Source organism: Aethalodelphis obliquidens, unplaced genomic scaffold (genome assembly GCF_003676395.1).
Source record: "Aethalodelphis obliquidens isolate GAN/ISIS:26980383/991018 unplaced genomic scaffold, ASM367639v1 scaffold35, whole genome shotgun sequence".
In the NCBI taxonomy this organism is placed as follows: Eukaryota; Metazoa; Chordata; class Mammalia; order Artiodactyla; family Delphinidae; genus Aethalodelphis; species Aethalodelphis obliquidens.
In genome coordinates, this window is record NW_020837979.1 from 11967382 (window position 1) to 11978335 (window position 10954).

Genomic DNA, 10954 nt, shown 5'->3' on the forward strand with positions numbered 1-10954 from the left:
AAAAAAAAAAAAAAAAAAAAAAAAAGGCACCTCAAAGTCAGCCTGTCCACACTCAAACCCAAGACCTTACTCCTCATGCCTGGTCCTTCGCACTGTTCCCATTTCACGATTAGTCCCCCTGGTCACTCAAGGCATAAATGCACGTGGGGCTCAGCGTCTGCCTCCCTCCCTCCTCCATCGAGCCCGTCATCACGTTCTGTGGGTTTGACCTTGTAAATCTCTCCAGCATCCATCCCTCTCTGCGTCCCTCACTGCCAGCACCAAACTCTCCCTCCAGGGTCACTCGCTGGCCCACCCCTCTCTGCTCTTGACCCTTTCTAATCTTTTCTTTCTATTGCAGCCAGAGTGGACTTTCTGAAATGCAAGTCAGCCTCGGGCTTAACATCTGCCAAGATTCTTCCCATTGCTTCTGGGTCAGAGGCAAGAATACGCAGCACGGTCACCAGCCTCTGAACTGCAGCCTTTTCTTCACATCTGCACCTCAGCCGACTTCATGCTCCCCTTCCCTCCACCTACTGGCTTTCTTTCAGCTTCTTGTATGAGATCCTATTCGCCACAGGGCCTTTGCACGTGCTGTCTCAGAGCTCCTTTCACCATCCCCCCCCCCCAGCCTTTCATCTAGTTAACTCTTATTAGTTATTTCTTACTCTAGGCATCTTTTCAGAACCTCCCTAAACAAAGTCACCCTCTGCCAGCTCAACACCCTCACATTTCTCTCCTTAGCCAAACTTAGAGTTGCTTTTCTTACAGTTGTTTGCATGGGCACTTGATTAGGACTCGATTAGTGTGTTTTCCCACTGGACTGTAAGCACCACATGGGCAAGGATTGTGCGTCCCCAGGGCCTACACATGAGTGACTTATGTGTGAATGAATGAGTGAGTGAGCAAGTGAATGATTGATTGAGGTGGTGAGTGAATGATTGAATGACTAAACACATGAGTGGGTGTTTGGATGAGGGCCCAGTTAGGGGGTCTTGTGCCTCGCTCAAGAAAGGATCAATGCAAGAGGAAGTTTCTTTTATTGAATGAAAGCGCATGTGGTGTGTGGGGAAGGAGACTGCAGTGGGTACAGTCTGGGTTGGGGACGGGGTGAGAGGGCGGTGCGGTGAGGAGAGGGGTGAGGGTGGGGATGCCCCACGGCAGTGAGGAGGCTGGAGGGGCTGGTGCCTGGCCTGGGCCCGGGGCACTTCCGGCCTGACTCTTCAGCACGCGGCCCCTTCCCAGGCTCCGTTCCACTCAAGCCAGGTCTCCGTCATGATTCCCCCAAAGCCCGGGTTCCCCGGCCCCTGGCTGCAGTGTTCCTCTCACCTGTTGATGGAGCTGACACTGGGCACAGTGTCGTTGTCACAGACGCCCTCGGCCAGGAGCCGGTCTCGGATCTCCCAGGCAAACATGGTCGGGTTCTGCCGTTTGTAGTCCCCGATCTTCTCCACCACCTTGGGGGTGGCCACCTTGGGCTTCGAGCCCCCTATCACTCCAGGTCGGATGCTGCCAGTCTCGTAGTACCTACTCCAATAGAGAACCCCAAAGAAGTACCCAGTAAGCAGGTGGGGTCTTCGGGCAGGATCTTAGCCAGAGACTCTCGTTCCCCTCCGAGGCTTCTGGGGAGGGGCCGGGGGGTTGAATCGTGCCCCCAGGGCCGGCCTCCAACACGCTGTTCCCGGCACTGCCTGTTTCCCTTGCATGGGCAGGTTTCTGCCGCTGCCAAACCAGAACTCTCTTCGATAGACCTCGCCCAGGGATACCTGGCTTCTGTCTTTCCCGTCGTCCCTCTGGCCAGTCTCCTGTGTCTGAGCACCTGCGAGAGCCGCCTTATGGGGCACAAAACACCTCCCTTCTTAGAAAGAGCACTTTGAAGAATGTGCTCTGCGGGTACATACAGGTTCACAGCGGCCGTTTGCTCCGTCCAGCTGTTCTCGGCCGAAGCAGGACTTACTGTTCTCCTTGGCCATCCTGGTTGTACCCCTCCCTCCCCAGGAAGCCAGCGGGGTCATTGGGCCCTCTGCCCTGTCTTGCTGGTTTCACCTTTGTTCTCCATAAAACCCCTCCACCCCACCCCATACCCCCAGCCACTGGTTTCCCACCAGGTTACACAGTTCAAGTTGAAGCTGCTCCTCATGGACTCTGGAACCCCAGTCTGGCCTGGAGCCCTGGCCACGTCCAGCTCCCTTAAGCTGAGCCTATTCTCCCAGGGTCTCCACTCCCCTTCCCCGCATCCCTCAGCAGGATAGCCTGCCTCCCCTCCTTGGGGAAACTCTGGTCTCTTCTGCCATGAAATAAAATCTGTCTCTTTAACACTCCCTTTATGGGCTTCCCTGGGGGCACAGTGGTTGAGAATCTGCTTGCTAACGCAGGGGACACGGGTTCGAGCCCTGGTCTGGGAGGATCCCACATGCCGCGGAGCAACTAGGCTCATGAGCCACAACTACTGAGCCTGCGCGTCTGGAGCCTGTGCTCCGCAACAAGAGAGGCTGTGATGGTGAGAGGCCCGCGCACCACGATGAAGAGTGGCCCCTGCTCGCCCCCACTAGAGAAAGCCCTCGCACAGAAACGAAGACGCAACACAGCAAAAAATAAATAAATTAATTAATAAACTCCTACTCCCAACATCTTCTTTAAAAACAAAACAAAACAAAAAACTCCCTTCATGTGTCACCACCCTCCGGCGCTCATCCCCTTCGTGAGATACTGCAGCCCATCTTGGGAACGCATCTCCTGACCCCAGCCTGGGACCACGCTTTTCCCTGACAACTTCGGCCAGGAAAGCAGGGCTTTCCACGTTCAATTACAGATCAGGCTTTGGTCTTTTTGAACCAGAACTCCTCCTGAATCCACTTACAGGTTGGGTAAGGGAGACGGGTACACCGAGCTGACGCGAAGCCCCGACTCCCCCATGTGTGGGTACTTCCCACCCGAAGTGGCCTCTAGACTGGACTACGCAGCTGCGTCGGTCCAGAGCTTCGCTGCTTCGGGTCCCTCCTGAACCTTTGGGTTGGCAGTTCTTTTCTTTTCTTTTCTTTTCTTTTCTTTTTTTTGCGGTACGCGGGCCTCTCACTGTCGTGGCCTCTCCCGTTGCGGAGCACAGGCTCCGGACGCGCAGGCTCAGCGGCCATGGCTCACGGGCCCAGCCGCTCCGCGGCATGTGGCATCCTCCCGGACCGGGGCACGAACCTGTGTCCCCTGCATCAGCAGGCGGACTCTCAACCGCTGAGCCACCAGGGAAGCCCAAGGTTAGCAGTTCTTAACTCTGGTTGCAGGAAATTAGAATCACTCGAGGAGGGCTTAACACTATACTGAAACTTGGACTCATTCCCTGAAGTTCTGCCTTAACTGGGGTGGGCCGGGGCCTAGACATCAATTTCTTTTTCAGATTAAGATTCCCCAGGTGACTACCGTGCGGCCAGGGCTGTGAACTGCTGCTCTAGAGTTAGTGTCCGTAAGTGTCACCTGGTCATCTCGTAAAAATCGCAGCGTCCGGGCCTGGCTCCCAGAGAGGCTGCTGTAGGCCTGGCCTGGGGCTTAGGGACCTGCATTTCCTCAAGCAACGCCGGTGCTTCTGTGGCAGGTACTCTGGGAGTTACGGTTTGAGAAACACACAAACTCAGACGTCCCTCAAGCTGGGGTTAGACCTCTGATCGTGTGTCCCCTCCCCAGTGGCTCCCTTCCCTTGGTCTCAGCAGCGGGAGGGCCTTTGGAGAAGATGCTGCTTTAGGAACAAAGAAGTCTATAGAAAATGGGACATGGGGCAAAGGAGACCACGGGGGAGGGAGAAATGAAAGGAAGGAGAAATGGACAAATGAGGAAGGAAGGGCAGGAAACCACAGAAGGCAGCAGATGGGGGAAGCCAGAAGCACGACCACATCCTGTTGAGGTCCCGTTGAGGGGCCCAAGCAGGACACCCCACGAGTCCCTGAAAGGGAGGGCGGTGAGGGGTGAATTTCGTGCTTACCTGCCAAGGATCTTGCTGACACAGCCATGGCTGACCCGGAGCTGGCGGGAGATGTCGCAGGGCCTCACGCCCTGGTGGGCCAGGTCCACGATGCGCTGGCGCACCACTTCAGGCAGGGGTCTGCCATTCACAAAGGCCCCTCCCAGCTGGTTCAGCCCTCCGTGGCCTGAAACACAATAGTCCGGGGGACGGTTGTCAGGGCCACCGGGCAGAGAATCAGCCTGCGTGTGGACATTGGATGTTGAGAGCCCCTGAACTTGAACTCCCACCGTTGGGCACCCCCTCTGGTGTTCCCGCTGCACCCCGTCCTGCTTCCCACCTCTGAGGAGGGCTAGCTCGGGTTGGCGGGGTGAGGGGCATGTATGATGCCAGAGTGGGGACATCCCACTTTGGGGACCTTTGGGGGGGGTCTCCTCTCAGACCCTCAGCACCTCACTCCAAATAACCCCAACACCTCCCTCCCTCCCTCTAGAAAGTATCTGAAGAGTTGAGGATTCAGGGTCTTCCTACTCTGATACTGAGCTGTGTGACCTTGGGGAGAATCCCCCCATCCTCTCTGCGTCTCTGTTCCTCATCTATAAAATGAGGGTGTAGGATGAAATCGGTGGTGTTTAAGTTTCTCATTCTCATTCTTCTTTTGAACCATAGGGCCGGGTTTTTAAAAGCACAATCACGTTGAGAATCACAGACACAAAACAATAAAAGGAGAGCTTCTCTGATTGAGCTTGGACAGAGTGGGCCCTGTCCGCGGGTTCCCGGCCTGAATGGCCCGAGCACTGCTAGGGGCACTGAAAGGGCAAAGGCAGAGACCTCACTGGCCCACGTTCCAGGGCTTCCAGGACTGACATGTCGGACTGTGGGCAGTGGTGCAGAACGTGGACATGCTGTGATGTGCGCCTGTCTCGTTAGCTGCCTTCCTGACTTGGCCTCTACCCTCTGGCCCCAGCCTGTGTTTCATTCTGAGCCCATCCACCTATTCAACACATATTTATTGAGTGCGTACTACGTGCCAAACGCTGCACCAGGCCCTGCAGATGTCGAGGTGAATAATGCAGATGTGATCCCTGCTCTGGGCTCATAGGGTTCAAGTGAGGATCTAGACCGGCCAATGACCATACCACATGGTCACTGCTGGGACCGGGGACATGCAGGGGGTTATGAGAACCCCTGGAGGGGACCAAGCCCAGGCTCAGGGGACCACAGATGGGTTTCTGAAGAAGTCTAAGTGGAGACTGAAGATAAAGAGATGTCAAACTAGAGAAGGACATGAGGAGGAAAACTGTTCCAGGCAGTGGGAACAGCATGTGCAAAGGCTTAGAGGCAAGAAGGTGTCTGTTCGATTTATCAACGTACTTAACTCTCTAAAATCCCTAACTTCAGGCCTGAGATCTTCCTTTTGCCAATGAGGAGACTGGGGCTTAGAGGTTTTCAGTGACAATTGATGTGACTCAGCTTATATGAGGGAGAGCCAGGATCTAATCAGGGATTAAGGCTCCCATCGGAGCTGCTGGGTGAGCCCCACTCTATGGCCAGAACTGACCCCGGAAGCTTGGTACCAGCCATGCAGTTCCACACTGGAGGTGCCACTGCCCGGGAGCCGAGGGCGTCTTTTCACACTAGGGGCATGATTTGGTGATCTGGGATGGCAGAGCCCCGGGGGTGGGAGTCAGGGGGAGCGGGCAGGGCAGGAGGAAGAGCCAATGCCAGGCTTTCTGCGTCAGCCCATTAAGGGCTATTTACGGCCGAGGGTGGGATGTACCTCTGCTAGGCACACTGTGCCCATTACGGCCCACTGACGTAGCACATTCAAAACTGCCCCTGCAATGTCTCCTCAGGGGCCCAAGCTGTTTTCAGCAGAGCAGTAAATATCTGTTTTTTTGTTGCTTTTTTTTAAAAAGAGTCTATAAGCGCCTCTGGCCTGGGCACTAAGTCCAGAGGAAAAGCCCGCTGGCCAAACACCCAGCAGGAGGGACACAACGATCCATCTCCCTGGTGGAGACAATTGGGTGACCTTGGGCACTGCTTCCACCTGTCCCGTTCTAGGCAGCTTGTCCTAGCAAGTGTGCTTCCACCAGGGCTGGGAACACATCCCAGATGGTCAGCGGAGGGGCCTGCATCCACTCCTGAGCCCGCTCCTCTGGCTTCTCACTGGCCACAGGCTGTCGGTGGAAAATAGCTCAGCCGTTTGACGCTCACTCCATCCGTGCCGCTTTTCGGCTCTTTTGGGTCCAGACACTGAACACAAGGGGGCGCCAGACAGCCACCCAAACAGACAAGGCCTCCCAGCTTTGTCCCCATTTTCCAGAATTTAGGCTCCCACGTGATCCACGGAGCTTAGATGTTGTGCTAGGTTCTCTACATCTAGAAACGAGGGTTCCTACAGGTGGAGTTCTTCACCCCTAGAAAGGTAATAGGTTTAAAAAAACAAACGCCATTTCTTGGTGGCATGAACTGGGAATTGTGCCTAAAAGGAAACCTACCCTGTTTCTCCATTGAAGCGTGCGGGCCATCGTCCTAAATCTTCCTGAAGGGCTGATCAGGACCCTTAGAAACCCAAACTCTCAGGAACCCTCCTGAAAGGTTATTTACTAGATCAACCAGGGAAAGATGTATTCATAGCTCTGGCTCCTAAACTGTGAAGTCTCTGGTGCTTTATTTTATTTTATTGGCTTCAAAGTTCTTTGTGTTACTGTGCAAAGGGCGTTGGGTCAGACTCCTGTGTTGACCCTGCCTGTTCTAATTTTTTTTTCCACTAGTTTCTTTTATTCTGTAAAGTTGCTTAAATTCTTCTAAAAAATTCTTTAAATCTCCTTTTGAGGAGTAATTTCTTTTTTTCGCCAAGGCTGCTGCTGCTTCTTCTTAATTTGTTTATCCCTCCACATATATATATTTTTTTATCATGTAGTCTTTTTTTTTTTTTTTCAGTAGGTCTTTTTTAGTTATCTATTTTAAATATAGGAGTGTGAACATGTCCATCCCAAACTCCCAATCTATCCCTCCCCCCCACCCTTCCATCCCGGTAACTATAAGTTCGTTCTCTAAGTCTGTGAGTCTATTTCTGTTTTGTAAATAAGTTTATTTGTATCATTTTTTTAAGATTCCACATATAAGCGATATCATATGATATATATCTTTCTCTCCATATATTTTTAATACAATTTTTTAAGGGTTACACTCCATTTACTTCCTGTTTTAATTTTATCATTTGAGAGATTCGGGGTTTTTTTCAACCGTAGTGTTTTCATCCACTGAATGGGAGCTAAATAACACTATTTGCAGTGTCTGCTGCTGACCTAGGCCAACGGCTGGTAAAGAAAATTTCAGAGAATAACTAGCTACATGTATACCTCCACCTTAGCCCCATCTTCTTAGAATAATAATTCTTATTGTTTGTATATTACAGTTTTCATCTCTTTTGATCTCAACACAGATATATCAAGTACCTACCATGAATCAAAGCACTGAGGATATCACCTTGAACAAGACGAGAAACGTGGCCCTCGAGGAACTTATAATCTTTGGAAGGATGCAGTCAGATAAACTGGAAATCACCATGTTAAGGGAGAAGTTTCTTGAAAAAGATACGTCAGATGCTAGGGGAGCCCGTAGGCGGTCAGAGGGAAGCTGAAGGGTGGAATGGCCAGGAGGTAACCAGGGGAAGAAGCTTCCACAGGAGGAAAATCCACACACAAGACTTTGGTGCTCTCAAGAAATGGAAAGACATTTACTGTGGCTGTCGGAGAATCAGGGTGGGGGATTTGGAAAGAGCCTGCTGGCTGCAGAGGGAGACGGGACCTCTGGTTTGAGGTTTGGAGCTCAGTCCCCATCACGGAAGGGCTTTTGTCCCTCCTGTGTCCGGTGCGGGGGAGTAGACACCTTTGGGCGAGTCACCATCAAACGCCCAGAGGTGGGTGCATCCTTCCTTCCTGACCCAGGGAGGGCCCGGCCGCCCACAATGCTGACCACCTATCCGTGTGGACAGGGTGGGCTCTGAGGCCGGAAGCCAGGAACGAGTGGGAAGCGGGGAAAGGTGTGACCCAGGAAGAGGTTTGACACTTTCTGAACAAAGGCCCTTTGTTCAGGCCCTTTGTATGGTCTGGAGGGTGGAGGAGAAAGACGAGCCGGCCTGGCCGGACCCAAGTGGGTTCTGAGTGTGAAGTCCGCACACGAGGGGATGCCAACTTGCCTGGGGACAGAGAACGCTGAGCCTACAGCGAGGGAGTCTGCAAAGCTCTGGCTGAAGCCTGCTGTCCAGAAATGTATACTTTGGAAAAGTGACCATCTGGGGAGGTCTTAGGCCTTTCTTTGGTCATTCTTCACTCCTTACAGGGTTCTGAGGAGTAGGCAGAGTAGGAGAACAAGAGAGAGGTCATTGCCCCAAACTCTTGTTATATGTATGGATACCCAGACCCTTGAGATGTAGGATAATTTCCCTGTGCCCCATAATCCTTTTTTTAATTCTAATTTTATTTTTATTTTTCTAAAAATTTTAGAAAATTTTCTAATTTTATTTTTATTTTTCTTGGCCATGTGCACGGCATGCGGGATCTTAGTTCTCCAACCAGGGATTGAACCCGTACCCCCTGCAGTAAATACACGTGGCAGAAAAATGCTTTACAAATGTGAGGGGCTATTGTGATGGTTGGTGAGTCGATTCCCCACCGCGGGACCCTCGAGTCCCATCGTTGGATACTTTCCCCTTTCACCTTCCGTCTGATTCCTCACATCACTGCCCAGTCCGAAAGTGACAATGGTCAATGTGTTGTGCTGTGAAAATTTCCACTTAACTACCTGGGGATTTTTGTTTCAGCCCCAAAGAGTGTCAAGGTGAGCGTCCGAGCCTTGGCAGGGCTATAGTGGGGGATTCAGCAGCTGCTTTGGGATGTCCTGTAAATCTCGCCACCACGCCTACCCTCGCTCCCCAAGGAATGGCAGTGCCAGCACTACCCAGTCTCTGACAATCTCAGTTCAGGGATGTTGTCTCCCCAGCATGCTCACCTGCGGGCCTGTGATCTCCCGCTGTAACCTCACAGCAGCCCCCGTTGCCTTGGAATAGAGACCAGGGCCTCTGCCTCAAAACACTCCTAGAGAAAATGCTCCAGGGCCATGGAAACCCAGTGTTCCAACCTCTTGTCCCACCTTCCGCCCCAAGTCTATACTCCGGGTCCCTCCAGCATCTATGAGGTGATAGGTTACCTGGGCACATTAGGCCCTTGGATTAGGACGGAGGGGCCAGCGCACTGAGAAGCAGCATCGTGCATCTGGCTTTACCCTCAACTTGCTGCATGACCTTGGTCTCTGCGCCTTGCACGTCTCCCAAGGGTAACCGGAGAAGAGAGACAGTCGGTTGGTAAAGCTTCTGCTTGTGATGCTCGTCCCTTTCTCACTGATTCCTCATCCTTCCACCTGTTCTGGAACCCTACTCCATACACCATCCTCCCACGTCTTTTATATGAGTTACGTCTCCCTTTTGACCAGGTCCATCCCCTGGACCTACAAACACAATTAAATCCACTTATGCTGCCTCCCCAGCCCCTGCTTACAAAACAAAACAAAACAAAACCTCCCCTTGACTATGAACCTTTTCCTTCCTATTGTTTTCAACCAAATTTCTCAATAAGTAGTCATACTTGACTGTTCCCATTTCCTTCCTTTCCTCCCTTCTGTTCAGGGGTCACCTCACGCCATGCCTCATGCTTAGCGGGTGCTCAGATGCTAGGAACTAGGTGGACGGCAGGTGGTAAGGGCGCTAAGTTCTCCCTCTTAAAGAGGCTTCCATACAAGGCTCGGTCCTTGGTCCCGGCTCCTCGTGTTTCTCTTTAATGCAGTTCTCTTCCCTCATTTGTTCTGTGTTATCTATTCTTTCCCAGGCTTCTCTCAGATCCCAGTGCTGTGCTCGCTCTACACCATCACCCATGGTGATCCCACCTACTCTCATTGTTTCACTTCCCACCCCTGTACTGATGGCATCGTGGGCATCTAGGTATCTCCAGCCCAGGTCTTTCCTCCTTTTTCTTTCTTTTTTGCAGTACACGGGCCTCTCCTGCTGCGGAGCACAGGCTCCAGACGTGCAGGCTCAGCGGCCATGGCTTACGGACCTAGCCGCTCCGCGGCATGCGGGATCCTCCCGGGCCAGGGCACGAACCCGTGTCTCCTGCATCGGCAGGCGGACTCTCAACCACTGCGCCACCAGGGAAGCCCTTTCCTCCGTTTTTATATTCAACTTCCTAAAGGAAACCTCCAGGTGATAGAGGCACCTCCTCTAGGGTTGTCTTGGTGGGTCATGACACCAGCTGCCACGCAAACATAAAACCGGCCCTTCAGCTCCATCGAAGGCCGCCTTCCACCACACTCCCTGCTCCACTCCCTCACGGGCCTTGCGCACGACCTTGGAGCTGTTGGTGCACCTCCTGCTCTGGGGCCTTTGCACATGCTGTTCCCTCTGCCTGGCTTCTTTATCTCTGAAACCCTAGTATCTGGTATAATGCTTGACGCACAGTAGGTACCCACTAAATGCTGGTTAAGTTAATTACTGGAAAGAAGGAAGGAAGGAAGGAGGAAAGGGAGGGAAGAGAGAGAGGGAGGGAGGAAAGAAAGCAGGTCCAAAGCGAGCTGAGGGAAGCCCACACATTCTTTGCCTTCAGCAGAATTCTGTCTCTTTCAAAGACATATACTCTTAGACATGAGTTGTTTAAAAAAAAAAAAAGGAGTCCAGACATCATGGCACAGGAAAAGAGAGGTTTGCCTTCCTTCTGCAGGAGCCGTGGGATGAATGCAGGGGCCTTCCTGTTGGCTTTTACATCCAACCTTCAAGGTCAACATTAAATGTGTGACACTTGTCGGGCTCACACCTCTGCAGGGAGCGTTACAGCCCACACACTGCCTTGTTGATCAGGCAGGAGAACTCTGTGAGATAGGTGCTACTGTCACCAGTTTACACTGATGAGAAAACTGTCACCAACTTGAGTCTTCGGGTTCTAAGTTGGGAAGCTTTTTCCTTCTAAC

The 10954-nt window shown here is 52.4% G+C and overlaps 1 protein-coding gene across 1 annotated transcript in view; it reads right to left on the minus strand.

Annotated features, from left to right (window-relative positions):
* The window catches only part of PAX8 (paired box 8), a 26880-nt gene extending 22548 nt beyond the window's left edge, over positions 1-4332 (minus strand). The window contains exons 1-2 of the mRNA XM_027128635.1: positions 3950-4332; positions 1309-1506 (exon numbers count right to left, since the gene is read on the minus strand). Of these exons, the coding sequence (XP_026984436.1) occupies positions 1309-1506; positions 3950-4332 (581 nt within the window). The remainder of the gene's footprint in view (positions 1-1308; positions 1507-3949) is intronic.
* Between the last annotated feature and the right edge of the window lie 6622 nt (positions 4333-10954).